The sequence below is a fragment of the Eulemur rufifrons genome, chromosome 30 (assembly GCF_041146395.1).
Source record: "Eulemur rufifrons isolate Redbay chromosome 30, OSU_ERuf_1, whole genome shotgun sequence".
NCBI lineage: Eukaryota > Metazoa > Chordata > Mammalia > Primates > Lemuridae > Eulemur > Eulemur rufifrons.
Genome location: NC_091012.1, coordinates 135118490 through 135137759, shown reverse-complemented (window position 1 = coordinate 135137759; position 19270 = coordinate 135118490). Strand labels below are relative to the sequence as shown.

The window sequence follows — 19270 nt, the reverse complement described above, 5'->3', positions numbered from 1 at the left end:
TATATGTCAATCCATAAAATTTCAAAATGATCAAAATATATGTACATGTCCCCAACCAACAGTGAAAATATAATTTTCACAATGGACAGCTAACTCAGAAAATGCTTGAGTATTTCATATACATGTTCATTGGGAAGCCAATTGGATTTGGCTAAGCTTGGTGAGTAGCAATATTAGGTTATGAGTCATCTATAAATAAGTGAAACGTGAAGATGAATGCTATCTCTCAAAATGATAAGTGTTTGCGAAAGTGTTTTAACAACACATTTGAAAATTAGATTAGGCCATTTGGCAGATTCAACCAATGTTGTGTTTCATTAATCCTGTAATCACTATCAAGTTCTATGACATGATGCATTTGGTGGGTTCTGAGAGCATATTTAGGTTCCATATTACAGCTAAAGGCAAAAGACTGGGACCTAAATGAAGCAGGATAAAACATTTAATGATTGGTATGAGTTAAATAGTTGTCTGTGTGGGATAATTTGAGGATTGTAAGGAAGATTTCCCTGTCTCCTGATGCCTGAATTTTCCAGCATGAAACTCCTAACTGAAAAGTTTCAATTAAAACTCAGGGTTCAGGGAACAACCCAGAGCTAGGACAGTGTCCAGGTTGGGTCAGCCGTGATGCCTGTCTTCCTCAACAATAAGTTCCATTAGGACAAGCACCTTGCTTGTCACAGCTCTCATCCAGCACAATGACTGGCACTATAGTCCTCAATAAAATGTCTTCAATGAGTGAATATAATGTCATGAGGGTACTAGGTGCTTGAAAGAGAAAAAAAGAACTCTAAAACTACATTATAGCCCACAGAGCAGGAACTGTATAGTGTGGAGTTGCTATATCCTATGCATGACAGACCACAGAACCTTGCAAAATTTACTTTTCACAGTTCTGGAGGCTTGGGAGCTCAAGATCGAGAGGCTGCATCTTGTAAGGGTCTTCTTGCTGTGTTATAACATGGAGAAAAGTATCACATGGGCAATAAAGAGAAAACGGGGCCAAGCTTCCTGTATTATAATGAACCCATTCCCATGATAACAGCATTAATCCATTCCTGAGGGTGGAGCCTTCATGACTTAAACACCTCTTAAATGTCCCACCACATCCCAATACTACTGTGTTGGGGATCAAGTTTCCAACAAATGAACTTTGGGGGACATGTTCAAACCATAGCAGGTACTAGTCTAGAAAAGAAAGTCTGGGTAAGATGATCATTGGCGTTTATTTTCTGTGTCAGTAATTATGGTTTTCTTTGTCTATTTTGTTCACCGATGGATTCCAAGCACCTAGAACAGCATGTGGTACAAACTAGGCACTCAGTCAATATTTGTTAAGTGTGTTAATGAATATGCACAAATAATGATAGCAGCTTTTGATCACCTACTTCATGTAGTCTTTACAGCAATCCAACAAAGTAGTTGGTATTAATTTTATCCATATCTCAGAGGACAAAGCTGATATTTTGGTGGGGATAAGGAATCTACTCAAGTTCACCAGGATGCTTAGAGGTGGAGCCAGTGTTCAAATGCAGCTCTATCTGGATCTAGACTCCATGGGTTGGCCTTTTTTCCCCCTTTATTCTTCCCTTACTTTTATACAAACAGTAATGAGCTGTACATCTTTTTCTGCATCTTACTTTTTTAAAAACTTATTATATCTTCAGAGTCTTCTCAAATAAGTACATAAAGACTTTCCTCATTCGTTTTTTCATAGCTGCATAGTATTCCATTGTGTGGTTGTACTATATTTTGTTTAATCTATCCCATACTGATAGACACTTAGGTCAAAGTATATGCTCATTTGCAGTTTGGATAGAGACTGCTAAATTGCCCTCCATCAGGGATTGCCAAAATGCACTCTGAACAATATATGACAACACATGTTTTTCTATAGCCACAGCAACACTGTGTTTTCAAACTTTCAGTACTTCTACTCTACAATTTCTTCAGTGACTCCACCAAGAATCCACATGGAATCATATCCCTTTTCCAGTTTCTTTTGTTTAAAATAAGATTTGAATTACAAAAATAATATACATTCATTATAGGAAATAAAAATATACAAAAGCAAACAACTATAAAAGCCACCTCAATCTCACAACCCAGACATAGCCACTGTGGACTCATCCTTCCAGACTGTTTTTCTATACCTATGTACACATATTTTTTTTACAAAGTAGGTCATATTGAGCACACTCTTTTTGTAACCAACTTTGTTCATTTAACTATATTATATGGCAATCAGTTTTCATCTACAACTTTGGTTTAATGACCAGCCGAATGGTATTGCATTCTTGGGTGAGCCGACGTGTTGTGAAATAACCCCTCTTAAAAAGCAATAATCTATGAATATGCCTAGAATGGTACCTACCTAACAACTGTTATTAAACAAATGGCATCCCCACACATACATACTCTTACCCACCCAAGGGCAGAGACTACAATTTTAGTGCCTAATATTCTATACCGGTATCATCATATACCTTGGATTTATTTATTAATTCCCATTTGAACATTTGTCGTGTGCCTGGCACTAGTTTGAGTAATAGTGATAGAAAGATGAAGACATGGTGACGACACCTCAAAGATGTGTGCCCAGCTTAGCATAACCACTTGGCATCATATGCTTACTTGAGAAGTATAACTACAAACTCATGAGTGGGTACAATAGCATTCTAGCAAAAGGAGCTCAAGACTTCACCTGTTGACTGCACATTTAGCTCTGTAATGCCTCTCTGAGCAATGAAACCTGACCATTCTACATGTTTTCTCCTTGACAATGCAAGGCTAATTATAATTGTCCTTTCGGATTTACAGAGTTAGAGAATTCAGTGAACTAAGAGATGCAGATGCACTGTACAAAAGACAAAAGTCTAATTCAAGGCAAGGCTGCCTCTGACTTTAATGGCACCTCCTGCATGTGATGCCTAGGGGCTCTGGATACGTGGCCTCAGGCTCCTAAGACATCTGGAGTCTGTCACAGGATTGTTCACTAAGTGAGGCTAAAGTTGTATGTACAAACTTTTGGAAGGAAGGAGAACCAGTTAACCTGGATTTAATTCTCCTAGTAATTCTTCCTGATACCTAATTAAGAAACAGAACTAATTCAACAAGCTGTGAGAGGCTTGTGCTGAATCTCATAGATGTATAACCACATAATTAATTTTATTGTGTAGGCTGGTAAATCATGTAATGAGGCAGATGAAAAGAATCAGAAAAAAATGCTTCATTTTGGTTGTTAAAATATATGTTCAAATGTCTTTTGCCATAGTGAAACTCTTAATTAATAATACATTTCTCCTTGGCAAAAATGATTTTGTAACGAATATATTTTTGAGTGTCTGCTTTCATGAGGCATGGCATTAATATTTATATGGTTTTGAACTGCCTGTTTTTCCCCTTTACTATATTTTTCTGTCCTCCTTGTCATAAGAAAAGTGACATCTTAAAAATAGTTGGTGGGGTGATTCTTACTTCTGTCTGTATGGCTTTGAAGTTATTTTCACCCTATTAACATAGCTTTCCTCACATGTACCTGTGCCAAAACCTGCTAAGAAGCAGCAGTAGGATGGAAAGCTGTTAACTGTTGTATGAGATCAAAATACTTTGACTACCGTGCTGAAGCTTGATTAAATGGAGAAAGTTATGTCCTGAGGGAGAAAAGAGAATGCAGCCTAATTCAGGACATGTCTGTGTGTCAACAGCGTGATTAACTGGAACAAAAAGATTTAGTCAGTTCCTTACTGATTCATAGGAACTAGAAACTCTGCAGAACAGGCCTTCCTAAGAGTCATGCCAAGTACCTCCTACTAACTCCAGTGGGGCACACCAAGCTGGGCACAAAACAAACATGGCTATCACCAAAACTTGAAGCTTCTTAAATTCATCCAGAACCATTTATTGTGCCCATTCATTTTCCTCACTCTTCTCTACTTCCTTTACCTTAACCCACACTGCATGTCAACACAGAAGATACTTTGGATACCATCTGCTTGCAAACATAAAATACTGTGTGAAGATACCTTGTGGTATCTGTAGAGTTTTGAGTTCTATAACCCAACCACCATTTACAGCAAAATAAATGAGAACACTCTAATCTTGAATTATTCTGAAAATAATCTTGTGAGTCCAAGTAGATAAGAATGATCAAATGCTGGATCACATTTTATTTTGTTGGATTTATATATAGTGTCATTCAATGTCAGGGATGAATGACTGAATAGATATTTCAGATAAGTTTTCCCATATCTGAAATGGACATGATAATTCATTTCCCAACACCAAGTCTCAAAGGATGCAGCTTAATCCTGGCTAACTGTCCTAAATATGACCACGTATATAAAGAAGCCTATAAAATGGTGTCACACTTAATCATGGAACAGTGTAAGTAATGTGGAGTTTGGAGTAGGAAGCCTGAGGGTTCAGTCCTAGACACTCTTCTAATGGGTTGTGTCACCCTAGCAGGAGCTTTGCCTTGGGTGAGTTTGGGGCAGGCTCTAGCCTCCTCCTGCATTTCCATGCCTAGTACAATCTATGGAAGACACGGTGCCCGCCAAAAGATGTAGTCTCTCTTCCAAGTAGATTGCTCTTCCTATTGGGCAAGTTATACATTCTTTCTGAGCCTCAGTTTCTTCTTCTTTAACAGAGAAACAATAATGCCTTAGCAGGCGCCCTGTTGCATACTGAGGCCGGTCTGTGAGTAAAACAATGATGTATGTAGAAATGCTAAATGTTACTCTCGTTACCATTACAACTACCACTTACAACACAACATAACCATTTGATGATACTATTCTAAATGAGTCAAGCGCTACATTTTAGGGCTTTATGTATCTCATTTATCTGCATAGCATCACTGTGAGCTGGATGTTATTATTTCCATTTTACACATAAAACTAAAACTCTAAAAAGCCAAGGTATGAAATGGCAGACCTAGGATTTGAGCTCATTCTCTTGGATTACTTATAATTAGGCTGTAAAAGGAAACATTGAGAATGCTTGTTATTTTTATGTTTTCAACTAAAGTTTATTGAGCACCTACTATATGTCAGGTACTATGCTAAGAATTGTACACTCATTACTTGACCTTTTCATAACAGTCCTATGAGCTAAGTAGGGTTTCTCTACCTTAGTGCTATTGCCATTTTGGCCAGATCATTCTTTGTTGTGAGGGACTGTCCTGTGCATTGTAGGATGTTTATCAACATCCTTGGCTTCTACCCAGTAGATGCCAGAAGCACCTCCCCTCCTAGTTGTGACCAATGTCTCCAGACATTGCCAAGTGTCCCTTGGGGGCAAAATCACCCCCAAATGTGTTGGAATAATTCTACTTTACAGGTGATGAAAACAAGGTACAGAAAGTTTATAGTAAATTGCACAGGGTCACAACCCTAGTAAGTGGCAGAATTTGAATCTGCCTCAGAATTTTTTGGAATCTGACCTCACATTCCTTCTCTCATACTTTTTCTGATACTGAGATGTTTCTAAGGAAACTCAGATCACCATGGAAGCCTGCAGGGGACTCCTAAGACCTTGCCTTCTCCTAGGGTGGATTGGACATCAGGATTTGGTCCAGGACTTAGAGGCATATACACAGAAGGAAACTATGGGTTACTTCTACTGGTGGCCTAAACAAAATAGTTCTGCAACTTTGCCTGCACCATCCATAACTGCTCTCAGTTCATATAAAGTATGAAGATCTTTTTTGTCCAGGACAGTTCAATCTGTTGCAAACAATAGATGGGTGAAGCACAAAGTTGCAAACCAGTTCAGTCAGTCGCTGGGAGTTTCTGAAGTGACTTAAATAGCCTTGCCAATGTAGGTCGCTATTTTTAAGGCTGAGCTAAGTGTTTGAAAGTGGTTCACATAGCCATGCTCTCAGATAGAAGTCACAGGACGTCGGAATTGCAAGGACTCTCAATTGCCTGAGACAAGTAGAAATGGCCCCTCTGGACCCAGGATTACACAGTTGGGATTCCTGGTTTCTGGTAAAAAAAAAAAAAAAAAAAAAAAAAACAGCAGCAGCAGCAGCAACAACAAATTTTCTGATATTTCCTTCTGCCTTGAGGATGGCTAAACTCATCAACTTCTGACTTTCTGGGAAGGAGAAACTGCTTGGTTCAACCTTCTCTTTCCCTGTTCTTGCCAGACTAGAAAAGAATAGATAACTGAGATTTTTACCCTCTTTCTGTTTTGTGGACGAATTAAAGTCATTTGTACTTGTGCAACCACCCAAAGCCTTATATTGTCTTGAAGGATAGGTAGATATTTATTTAGTGAAGACTGTAGAGCAGGTACTATACTATGTGCCAGGCAGCATACTGAGTGCTTTACAAAACTCACTTAATATTCTCCCAAAGACATGGCTCCTATTATTTCCATGTGACCAAAGAGTAACTGAGACTGAGGGGATTAAAGAGATGAAGTAACTTGCTCAAGGTCATAGAAAAGAAATGGCAGAGCCTGAATTGAAGAAAGTCTGGTTCTAACCTAGAGGTTCTCAAACTTTAGTGGGCATCGGTGTTGCCTGGAAGCTTGTTAAACGCAGATTTCTGGGTCACCTAAACACGCCAGAGTTTTGGATTCAGTAGGTCTTGGGTGATGTCCCCAAATTTGCATCTCTAACAAATTCCCAGGTGATGCTGCTGTTGCTGGTCCTGGGACCATACTTTTGGAACTTGCTGCTCCAGTGCACGTGCTCTTGATCACCATGCTCTGCTGCTCCTGCCTTGTCAGCTAATAAAAAGAAGCAGTTACTCTGAGCAGTGGGTTGCCACCCTGGCTGACCTGGGCAGTATAAAATGCTGATGCCTAGTCCCCATCCCCAGGTATTCTGACTCAATGGCTTGGCTTTGGTTCCAGGCATCCATAGTTTACAAGTTCCCCCATGGGACTCCACTGTGCAGGAGGCTTCACATTGAAAACCACTGATTTGGGAAGTGCCTAGCAAACTTCCCAGGATATCTGAATCACCTGGGAATCTCAAGAAAATGCAGATTCTGCATTTCCAGCAAACCACCAGGTGGTACCCATGCTGCTGGATCTCAGGCCAAACTTGGTGTAGCAAGAACTATTATTTCCCAAACCCCATGCCTGCCAGTTAAAAAGATATAGGATACCTAGTTCAATTTGAATTCTCAATAAACAACATTTTTTAGTATATAAGTATATCCTAAATATTACATGGGACATACTTAAAAATTACTCATTGTTTATTTGAAATTTAATTTAAATTGGTATTCTTGTTCTATTTTTGTTTTTGCTAAATCTGACAACCTTACCTGAAGAATCATCTGAATTACTTATTTCAGCACATACACAGATACTTGTGGATTCCTGGTCTGAATCCAGATGTACTAAATCATAATTTCGAGTGCCTGTTAATCTGTATACTTAACAAATCCTGCCAGGTGATTCTTATCAGCTCAATTTGGGAAATACATAAAACGCTGGATTATGACCACCTGTAATACTTATATCTCACACTCACCCCATTCATAGACACATTAGGAGGCTGTAGTTTGGTTTGAGTCTAGTCAGGGAGCTGGGGGTGCTTCTTATGCCTTAAACTGAGTGGAAGTAGTGTTTGGTCCTACTACTAAGGTGAAGGCAAATCTTAAAGATTCTGTGCTGTGATATTTTAGCCCTATAGAGAAGCCCTCTCCTTTTATACTCTCAGAGAATCAGAGTGTTCATTTAATACAGGGACTGGAGTTGCAGATAAAGTACAGGATACCCAGTTAAATCTGAATTTCAGATAAATTATGAATAAATTTTCTGGTATAAGTATCCCCAAATTTTATATGAGATATATTAAAAAAAATTGTTATTTATGGGAAATTCAAATTTAACTGGGTGTCCTAAATCTGTTGTTGCTAAATCTGGTAATCCTAGGCTGGAGAACATCCTTGCAAATGATCTCAGTGAAGCCAAGCTGCATACCATGCTCAGCAACACTGGGCAGCTGAGCAAAATTGCTAGAGTCCTACTTAGATGAGAGTCTTTGAGCAACACAGAGGTAGTCAAGAGGAATCTTAATGCCGATAGGTCTTTAGATAAGAAAAGAAAGACCTCATTCAAACAGGGGAAGTTTTTAAAAGGCCCCAGCCTCTGGGAAGGGTTCCCAGAAACTCAGAATGGGCTCTCTGAAATGGGGGGAAACAGGCTTGGCATTATTGTTAAAAATGAGGAGTTCTACACAGAATAGAGTTATCATAGCAGTGCCTGGCCCATCTTAAGGAACTAGGAATAAATTGTGCATCAGAGGGGACTTTAAAGTAAACAGCCTGGAACTCTACTTTTATATGCATTGTCCCTGCTGCTGTTCTGCAAAGAGCCATCTCTTTGCATTTTGGGTAGAAAAAGTCTGTATCTTTCAGCAGTGATGTGATGAGGGGCATTTGGTAGTAGTGGAAAATTTAGCACACCCACAAAGGTAGGAGTGGGGAAAGGAGGTCCCTGGGACATCTCCCCAGTAAGCAGAGAGAAACCACCAGCTTCCAAGGCTGAACATTGTCAGGACTGGACTTCTAGTCATCACACTGCATTGAAGCTAGAGCCAAATCCCTCTGCAATTATGACTTACATCCTTAATTTTTCTTTAGACTGTTATGGATAAATACTTACAAAGAGTGTTATTTTTTTCCACTTGTACTTTTAATTTGCTAAATTCTACTAAGGCCTTGTTCAGACTCATGCATTTTATGTCAACACATTGAAAGTCAGACATGTAGTCATGTCTAATCTTAATTATTCAATTATTTGTTTTGTATCAGCTGAGGCTCCTTGACCTAGATTCACTCAATTTGTATTTGTAGAGTTTTCCAGTATTAGCACTTCATTTGGTGTTTTATGACATAAGGCTTTATTTGAAAACATCTTGCCGAACTGCTGTTTGCTACTTCCTGAACATACTGTACAGGACAGAATGTAGCTCATAATAAAATTCAGGCTTCCTCCAGCTTGGTATTATAATGCTGTATTATACATGTCAATTATATTAGGAAGATTATGTCTTTCCTTTAGTGATTAAGATTTCCAGGGGGGTGGTGGGGTGGTGGGGAGAATGAAAGAAAAGAAAAAAGTTTATTTGTTTTCAATAAATCAGCCCCCTCTGGGAAAGATTAACTTTCTGATACAGTATATAATTTAGTAATCCAGTTGTTGCATTCTCCACATAGGCCTCCTTTCACTCACAAGAGTATTCTTTATGTCGTTTCTAACTATACTATTGCTTTTAGAAAAGTTTTTAATAATAGAATAGACTGCGTTCATACCTCTAAGAGCTTGTTTTCTTGGTACCACCTTAGAAAGCATTCCAAATGGGTTCTCTACTAGTGTGCAGAAATTGGGGGGTGTGTTTTTTTGAAATAGTACCTCAGGGTGGCAAATATATGTGTTCTCTCACTGCAGGGAAGCAACATATTTTTTAAAAAACCACCAGAGGGAATTGCCACTACTGACTTTTGTGCAAAGAAGAACAAAACGGTTGCCATGTCATTTCCTTTAACAGGCAATGGGTGAGAAATAATCCTATGGTGGCCTATTCTACATTTGCCAGACCTGTATTAAATTTATGAACATTTTTTTTTTGTGGAAAAAAAAAAACCACTTCTTTTCCACACACTAGAAACGTGTTCATAAAGGATGTAGAAAAACTGATAGGGAAGTTAAAGAAAAGGAACCGAGGTAGTTAAAATTATGCAAAATAGTTCCTCTGCAGAAATCTTACCAGAAATGAGCTTGTTTTACTTGAGAAGTGTTGGGTTGTGGTCAGAAGAATGTGTGTGTGCGTGTATGTGTGTGTGTGTGTGTGCGTGTGTTGGGAGGGTGGGTTGGGGAGGGATGAATTGCCCAGTCTCTTGAGAAATTAAAAGTCTTCTCTCCTCACAGAAAGATTGAGAAGCTTGCTTTGAATGTTTGCTGCAGAAGGGCTACCACACAAGGTTGTGCAGGTTGTACTTGGTGCAAGAGTGCTCAGCCAAGGAGGCGGGTGACGACTGCAATACAGCCCCTGTCACACTCACTAGCCAGGCTGAGCATGAGGCCAGGGGAAGGGCACCTGCTGTCCGTTCATCTGCCACATCTTTCTCATCTCATTGAAAAGGGCTCTTGGGTAGCTATTGAGACGCTGATTGTGAGGCCCTGGAAATGTTATCACAGCTTCCTTACCCCCCAACCCGCCTCACTCCCCCGCTTTAGAACCACACAGAGGCTCTTACAGGTTATGCAGTGAGTAACTTCACCTGGGGTAAATTTTAAGGACCAAGTAATGAGGGGTGTTGATCAATCCTAAAAGGGCATCTCTTACTTCCTTTTACTTCCTTCCAAAGCATGTGTGAGGCAAAGTAGCAAATGTAAGAAAGCATTTTCATTCTGCTTGCAAGCAGAATTTCACAAAGCCCTTGACTCAGTGACTGAGCGCAGCCCTCCGGAAGAATGCCTCAAAGATGATAAGCAGGACAGAGCACAGCCTGAATCACTGCATTTTTTAACAAAGATAAAGTCAGCAATCCTAGCCCTTGCCTCCTCTTGTACATAAGATAACGTCTGACAGGATGAATGATTATGCCTCTATAATCTATAACCAGATGTACTCTCACACCCAAACTTTGGTGAGACTTTGCTCTAATGTAACTTCTGAGCATGTTTAATGTAACTTCTGAGCACATGCTCCACCACCTGATAAATAAGTCGTGGGCTGAAACACTGCTTGGAGCTAACAGAGACCCTCTGTAATTCTTCGTAAGACTGAATAAAAGTAACTTTAATTCTTTTAAAAGCCTGATTTTTTGTTTCTTTAGTTGACACATAGTTAAGCTCTGAGGGAAGGGAGGAGTTTCTGCATGTCCTGGGTTGAGGAGGCTTAGCCGGGATTCGGTGGTGCTTCAGAAACTGGGCACAGTGCTACCCATCACGACTGCCTGTTATGTGTCCTCTGGCCTTTGGAAACGCAGGCTTCTAGAAAATTCTCCTTAACCTGCTCTTTTGTTTTACTAATGAGTCGATTTTTTTTTTTTAAAAGATCGGGCAAGGGCAATAGTGAGAAGGGAGAAAAAAGTAGAACAAAGAGTTCAATCTTGGTAAGTCAAATTTAAGTTGTGAATTAGAAATTGTAAAAGATAATGTGTGGATTTTCTTTGCAATTTAAATGGAGGGTCTAAGGTTTTATGACTCACCTTGACTGGAGTGTGATTTATATGAGTCTGAATTTTGTATTTTGGTCGTGGGAGTCCAGGAAGCTGAAGCTTCAGATTTTTTGCTTAAGAGCCATAAGAACAGTAATGTATTTTGACATGAATTTATAATATAGTGTGAAATCTATTTATGTGCCCAAACTGTCCTAATGTCTGGCCTCAGGAATGACTACTGTGATGGAAAGCGTACAGAACTTTTAGCTTGTGTGTCCTCAGAAAAGTTCCTTAATTTTACTGATCAATTCATTGTTTCCTCATTTGTAAAATGTATACTTACTTTATGGAACTTCTGCAAAAAAGAAGTGGGATAATACATAGAAAAATGCCTAGCAGAGTAACTGACAAAAATATATGAAAAATATTCTTTATAATTATTCATTAATCAGTTGAGAATACAGCTCACAATTTGGAGGAACAAATTGTGCCCCTTCTGGAGTTTGTATCAGAAGAAATGTTCAGGAGTCAGGTGTAATGATGCTTTTTTTGTTTGTTTTTTGCTTTTCCAGCCACAGAACAAAGTCTTCAGGCTGGCCGCCTCCCTCAGGAACCTGGGGCTTGAACCAGGTGCCGCCCTATGGATGGGAGATGACGGCAAACAGAGATGGGCGAGACTACTTCATCAGGTAGGTAGAACACATGGCATGAACGAGATAATCCTTGGCTAATGGACTTCTCTATTTTTTATTTGCTTAGGAGAATGTGCATACTTAAATTAGGTACTCATAGACATTTGAAGACCATTACTCAAGCAGCTTGATCTCCTAAACGTCCTATATCTTATGACATTGGGTTGTTTTGTTCTTGGGCAGGTGCCATCTTAGAGTGACAATTCACTGTATACCATGGTAATCCTGGCTCAGAGCAAACGTATCCATTACTAAATATTAGGCCAGTTGTATTGTCTGAGACTAAAGTTTGACATGGAAGAGTATCATTTAGAAAGTTTTCTAGAAATGGTCAAGACAGGAATGTTACTGTCTCACCTGTAACCAAAAGAATCAGCTAAAAGGATTATGTACTTTATGGGGTTTATCATAAATTTCTCACACTAATATTGGCTTAGGTTTTGTGTTTCTGTGGTGTTCTTCTTTGTAAATTGTGGTACAAAATATTAATACATATAAAAAACATGTAAAATTTACCATTTTAACCATTTTTAGGTGTTCAGTGGCATTAAGTCCATTCACAATGTTGTGCAACCATTTACCACTATCCTTCTTCAGAAATTTTTCATCATCCCCACAGAAACTTTGTGTCCACTAAATAGTATCTGCCAATTCCTCCTTCCCCCCAGCCCCTGGTAACTTCTATTCTACTTTCTCTCTATATAGATTTGCCTGTTCTAGGTACCTCATATAAGTGGAATCATATAATTTATATCCTTTTGTGTCTGGTTTATTTCACTTACCATGTTTTCAAGGTTTATCCATGTCATAGCATGTGTCAGAATTCCATTCTTTTGAAGGCTGAATAATATTCCATTGTATGGATAGACCACATTTTGTTTATTCATGCATCTCCTGGTAGACATTTGGGTTGTTTCCACCTTTTGGCTATTGTGACTAATACTGCTGTGACCATTGGTGTACAAGAATCTGGTTGAGTCCCTGCTTTCACTTCTTTTGGGCATATACCTAGGAGTGGAATTACTGGGTCATCCGAAATTGTTGGGTCGAAACCAAATTCTACATTTAACTTTTTGAGGAAACACTAAATTGTTTTTTAGAGTGGCTACAGTGCTCTGGGTTTTTGCAGTTTTATTAGAAAAACACTTATACTGCATTTCTCAAAACAGCAAAGGTCCACCCTGATTTTTCTCCAACCTAAGTGAAATATTCTTAATTACAAGAAATTAGTGAAATAGATTTGAAATCAGGAAGTACACTTGGCTCTAGCCAAATTATAATTGAGCAGAGATTGGAGGCCAGGGGAAGAAAAATCTTTCACAACCACAGGCTGCATTCTTTGTTACAGCCAAGCTGCGTATGAACTGATTTAGCAAACATAGGATCACAGGATCACCATGAGGTAGGGAATCATTTTTATAAAAATGCCTGCCCAGATTGTTTTGAGGGGATTTGGTCTTTTGTGCTCCCCTCTCCAAGTGAGTATTGTTGGAAAGTAGCTAGGGGAAAAACACATGTGATTATTGTGGGCAGTTTCCCAGTCTCTGCAGCCTAAATTTCTCCTCTTCCCCAGAATTGCTACAGAGGGGAGAAGACCCTCCTTCAGAGCACAGTTTGTTGCTGAGGGGCTTGCCTCCTGGGTCCATCCCAGGAAGATCCAAGATGCCCTTGGACATGACTGGGAAGTGGCCCCCTGGCTCTCCAAGGCTTTCCTAAGGGTGTGCTCAGAGAGACACTATAATAGAAATGGCAGTTGGAGCAGAGTCTTCCAGAAAACTCAGAGACTGGAAGAAACACCAGTAGTTTTGCTCACACCCTAGATTTTGAACTCTGAATTTTGTAGTTTTCTCAAGTTCTTTAAGCTGCTAGAAATACAATATTTTTTATGTATGCAATTGGCTCAGTTAAAGTGACCTAGATGATGTGACTCAAAACAATACAAACTTTCTGCTGAAGAAATATAATTTTTAAAAGACATGGATTATTTATTTATGAAGGTATGTCTCAGACTTCTCTGATTAAAATGGAGTTTTCTTTTCCCCTGGCTGGATCTGGGTTCCCATTCATTCCAGGCCATTCAATCAATAGGTAGAAACCCAAACTGAGGCCAACTGGTTAGAGGTTCTGGGAACACCAGCTAGCTCTGCCTTCATGCATTACCATTAGCATCATTGACATTTTTAAGGGCCAGACTGAGTGTCGATTTAACATTTACACTGGCCTAATGCCAGCTGTTAAAAAATGTAAGAGCAAATCAGCAACTTAATAGAGAAACCTGCAATGATTACTAAATGGCAGGTTTTAAAACCAAAGTCACCAATGTCATTTTCCCAAATTTGTGTGGTTTCTTTTTACTTGAAAAGTAAGTTTACACAGTCCTCTTTGAGAAAGTTTTAAGATGTCAAGAACAGCACTTTGGAAAGTGTTTGTTCTTTCTTTATCACTAATGAGTTTTATAAATAATGAGAATTATTCTTTTTTTTTAACTTACTGAGTAATGTCCATTACAAAGAGGGACTCTAATTATCGGAGTTTCTAGGAGCCTAGGTTTGCAGTATGGAGTATTTCTGTACTCATTAGTTTTAGAAGTTAAAGGGACAATTTGAAAATTAATCTATGGTTAGTAATTAGCACCTTTGCATTGAATTTTTCACTCTCTTAAATATTCTTTTTGAAAGAGATTAGATGTTTTCCTTTTTTATCTTGTCTTAGGATGTAAATGATAACCCACATCATACAATTGTTTTTAATGAAGGTACAACTATTTCCGAGTGATGGACAAAGCTATGGGAGGAAGCAGCGTTCATGTGTTCAAAGTTAGCCTAATAGCTAAATAATGAGATAATTCTACCATTATGTTCTTTCAGAACATGGCCCAGGATAGTTCAAAATGTGTTCGAATTTCATCTTCCCTCTTTCATCCCCAATTATTTAGGGTAGGGTAGGATAACCTGTTTTCTACAGAGTCATTGATCCATAGGGCTAAAAAAAATCAAGGATGCTAATACACACACACTAATGTACATTTGTGTAATATTGTATAGTCTGCAAACTAATGGTTCTCAACCTCAGCCGCACATTGGAATAGAGTGAGAATCAGTAAAAAATCCTAATGCTTGGTTTTGGGGTGGAACCTGGGAATAGAGAGGTTTCAGAAGCTCTCCAAGTGATTCTAATGAAAAGCTATGGTTGCTGCTTTAAAGCACTTTCTGCACATGATCTCATTTATTTGGCTTCAACACAGGGATGATTATCTCCATTTTCCAGATCATAAAACTGAGACTCAGACTAATCAAGTGGCTTTCCCAGTCACACATGTGTGCCACCAAGTCACACTCCATTGCTTGTTCAACTACACCAGATTCCTCATTTAAAAAGGACAATTTTTGTTGGTATTCTTAGAGAAATATGAAATATAGTTTTTTAAGGAACAAAGAATATTCTTTAAAAAACATGACAAATGCAAAATAAAAATTTCTCAGTTCCTTATTATTACCAGTTAAGAGAGAGAACAGAGCAGGGAAAAGAGAGTGAGACAGATGGGAAGAGAGAATCTACAGGGAAAAGAAAAAGTCTCAAGAAAGAGTGTCCTGGTGAGAAATGGGTAAGACAGGGAGAGACAGAAAGAGGAATGAAGAGAAACAGAGAAACTGAGATAGATACTCTGAGATGATTGCTGTAATAACAGCATCAATGGCTAGCTAGTGTAGGTGTAGATGGAGATAGATGATACAGATATTAATACAATTATAGATATAGATGTATATATACATATAGATTGAAATAGAATATAGATATTGACACAGATATTGATATAGATGTGTATGGATTTATATAGTCATAGGTTTAGATGGATATGGAATATACATATAGCTGATTAGATGTAGATATAGATGTATATATAAATATAGATTCTAGATGAGTGTCCATACAAAAACATTTACCTTAGGAGAGTCCTGGTTATGTGTATTGTTCTGAAATAATTACAGATATCACCTCCTTTTGCTCTCAAAGTGTTCTGGTTTGGATAATACAAGATAAGATAACTCAATTTATATATCATATCACACTACCAAAGTCTAGAAAATTTTTGCAAGACATAATATTTCATTTAATCTTGATGACTGTCTTATGAGGTAGTTAAGGCACATAGAAGACTCTTTCTCTTGCAGAAAAAGCTGAGGTAGGGATCAGGGATTAGGGATGTCCACACCATAAGCTAGTCAGACCAATGTTTATATTCATATCTTCAGACTCTAAGGCCTTGGCTCCTGTGACTCGGTCATGGAGTTTAATACAAACTGAGCCCCCTATATTCTATAGCTTTGACACTCATCCCTGGGGTTACCCAGCCGTTGTTGTGTGCTCAGCTCACCTCCATCTGTCCCTGCCACACCCTCCCTACTCAGCACCCTTAGACCTGGGCCTGATCAGCCTGATGTCTGGTCATGGGCTTCCTTCAAAAGCTCTTCGTGGCCACATCCAACATCCATCCACCCAGCATTTATTGAGCATCACTAAATGCTGAAGATCCAAGATGAGTCTTCGAGGATCTCAGAATGTGGTAAAAGTGATAAGTAAAATAATAGACTATGCTTTAGATACAGTAGAGGCCCCCACAGGGGAATTAATCCAATCTGTTTGAGAGGATGAAGGTCATTGCCATGGGCCTCACACTATATTGAGTCCACCATCTTTCTCAACTGAGCAATGTCTATTTTAACCTTTTTAGAGACATATTATGTGTTTAAAAGAGAATAGGGAGCACCATTTGTTACTTTTCCCCCATTTTTTAGTTAAATGGAGTAAGAACATGCTTGTTTGATTGCGAGCATAGGGAGATTTTATGCAAAGGTAACATGATTCATAAATCTGGAACTTTGGTTTTTATAGATTAAAGTAAAAAATTAAAATATGACCAAAATAAATATTAAACACTAGCTGGCAAAATATGATAGATGATTATGATGAACAAAGTTGGAGTCTGGGGATCGAGATGGAGGTTGAGAAAGGAGACTGAAGGGTCATTGCCAGAATACATGGCCTGATTTTTCAAGTTCTAAATTTGAGAGGCTTTTTCTTCTTTTTGGCCTGCTGGTTTTCTGGCCACCTTTACCCTGTGTACACAAAAAGTAGCCCTGTGTGTGTATTAGACAAGACACACTATTCTATTTTTCTACCAGCAATTCCCATGGTGGGCAATTAAACTGAGTTACTATTTCCTTAATGCAGAAGAATTCAACTCTGAAACCTGAAGGAAGAGTGGAGATTAGTAATGAAATGTGGAAACTTCCACTTTGTTCTCCCGTATGGACTTGGCCCAACTCAGGAGTAGTTTAGCCATTACCATCTGCCAGTTTATTCGGTGGTCAATGTGAAATATATTTTGGGCTCACCTATCTCCAGTAAAGAATAATCTGAATAAATACAAGTAGTTTTTAAATACAAGTTCCCTCCCTCCTTTCTTATCAACCACAGCAGAAGACAGTCAAGTCAACGTGTTAGGATTCTGTCACCATAGAAATTAGCAATAGAAAAGCCTTACCTCATCCTTCCACATAAGCTCCAAGTAGTCCCTCTACATCTTGACTTGATCTAATTCAAATGTCCCAAAAAAGAAAGAAGTAAATGATTATTTTCAAACAGTATGGGGTAGTTCTGGGGTTATTCTTCGGAATTTTTTTTTCTTGATTTTTCACTCCAGATTTCAAAAGACTCTTACTGTTACTCTGTGGATGAGTCCTTTCATCTGTTACTCTGTGGTGAATTCCCTTAAACATTTCCTTCTCTAGAAATTAAAAGAAAAGTCAAGAAGAGTTAAGTTGTAAAGTTGGAATGTGGATATTGTGGTTGGGCCCACCATCCCATGTGATATTTTCATATTTGAAGCAGACATCAATTTCCTATTTTATCAAGCCCATGGATTTTGTTTTTGTTTTTTGTGTTTTTTGTTTTTTTTTTTAATGAGACAGAGTCTTGTTCTTTTGCCTGGGCTAGTATGCCGTGGTGTCAGCCCAGCTCACAGCAACCTCCAACTCCTGGGCTCAAGCAATCCTTTTTCCTCAGCCTCCTGAGTAGCTGGGAATATAGGCATGCACTACCATGCCCAGCTAATTTTTTCTATATATTTTTAGTTGTCTGGCTAATTTCTTTCTATTTTTAGTAGAGATGGGGTCTCATTCTTGCTCAGGCTGGTCTTGAACTCCTGACCTCGAGCGATCCTCCTGCCTCAGCCTCCCAGAGTGCTAGGATTATAGGCATGAGCCACCGCACCTGGCCTATAAGCTCAGGTTTTAATACACACTCAACAAAGGACAAATAGATTTGAGAGATTACACAAGTTGTTACTCTTTGTTTCTGGTAATAAAATATTGGAGGTCTTTGTGGAAATTAACAGTTATGTCCATGAAGGAGTTAAGAGAGATCTATTGGTGGTGGGTTGCTCTATTATTTTGTCAGGTTTTAAATATCCAAAGAGTTAAAAACTAGCATTATGTTAGAGAAGAGGCAGTTTGCCTCTTTTTTGCGTGTTTTTGCTGAAGAATTCTAAATAAAATTTGAGCACATATGATGAGTTTTGCATAAAAAGCAAATAATTGCCTCATGGCAAGAGCAAATGCCATTTTGTTCAACAAGTTCCTGAGGATCCCAAGCATCCAGTCATGGCAAGGGAGGTACATAAATATTTTGGAATGGGGGGAAAAAAGTCAACATGATTGTATCATTACAGGAAACAAAAGGTAATTATGTCATGCCAATGCAAACGCTTCCCAGTTTGAACATTAGGTGCTGTTTATTTCCTTCATTGGAGCAGATTTGTTTTCTTTCAAATCTGACAAAGCACCTATCTGCTGAGTTAATAATCACTGCTCCCAGCTGGAAGGTAAGTTTGCAGAGTTGATGGAAGGGCTTTTAACAGGAAGGCTCTGAAATGACACTATCATTCCAGATCTAATTTGGCATATGGCACAAAGAGCTGTGCTGGGCAAACTTCTCAGAGGCTGTTTCACTTTCCCTGTACATTTCTTCTTGAAACTTTGCTGGTTTAATTAATCTGGCCTTCACTCTAGGACAAATCCCTGAAACACTTGGCTTTTTTGTCCAGCATGCCGAAGCATCTGAAGGGATTATAATTATCTGAAGTTCCTTGGGCCACTTGACTACCACAGAGTTGGGACATGCACACTGGGGCCAAGCTGTGGGCAGCAGTTTAGCTAGTGCACTGGGTCAGCACTTCTTCTCTGGTGCTACATGTAGCCCCTAGGGATGTACATGAGGTGGGTCACAAAGTCCATTCGGTATCACAGGGATGTCCAGCCTGTAAAAAGGAGAAGCACCTGGAGGACCAGGTTTCCATCACAGCCTGTAATTGAAATACTAGCTTGAGGCCGCCTGCCACCCTGATTATTTTGAGTGGCCTCTGGACCTCTTCTTTCTGGATTGAGC

General features: G+C 38.9%; 1 protein-coding gene across 7 annotated transcripts in view; it reads left to right on the top strand.

Moving 5' to 3' along the window:
* FRMPD4 (FERM and PDZ domain containing 4) overlaps window positions 1-19270 on the top strand; it is a 796138-nt gene that overhangs the window by 597570 nt on the left and 179298 nt on the right. For 6 of the 7 annotated variants that reach the window (XM_069462953.1, XM_069462955.1, XM_069462957.1 and 3 more), the window contains one exon: window positions 11705-11821. In XM_069462953.1, the coding sequence (XP_069319054.1) occupies window positions 11705-11821 (117 nt within the window). Of the gene's footprint in view, window positions 1-922; window positions 935-2986; window positions 2991-11704; window positions 11822-19270 lie in introns of those variants that run through there. The other variant, XM_069462959.1, reaches the window with a different exon arrangement.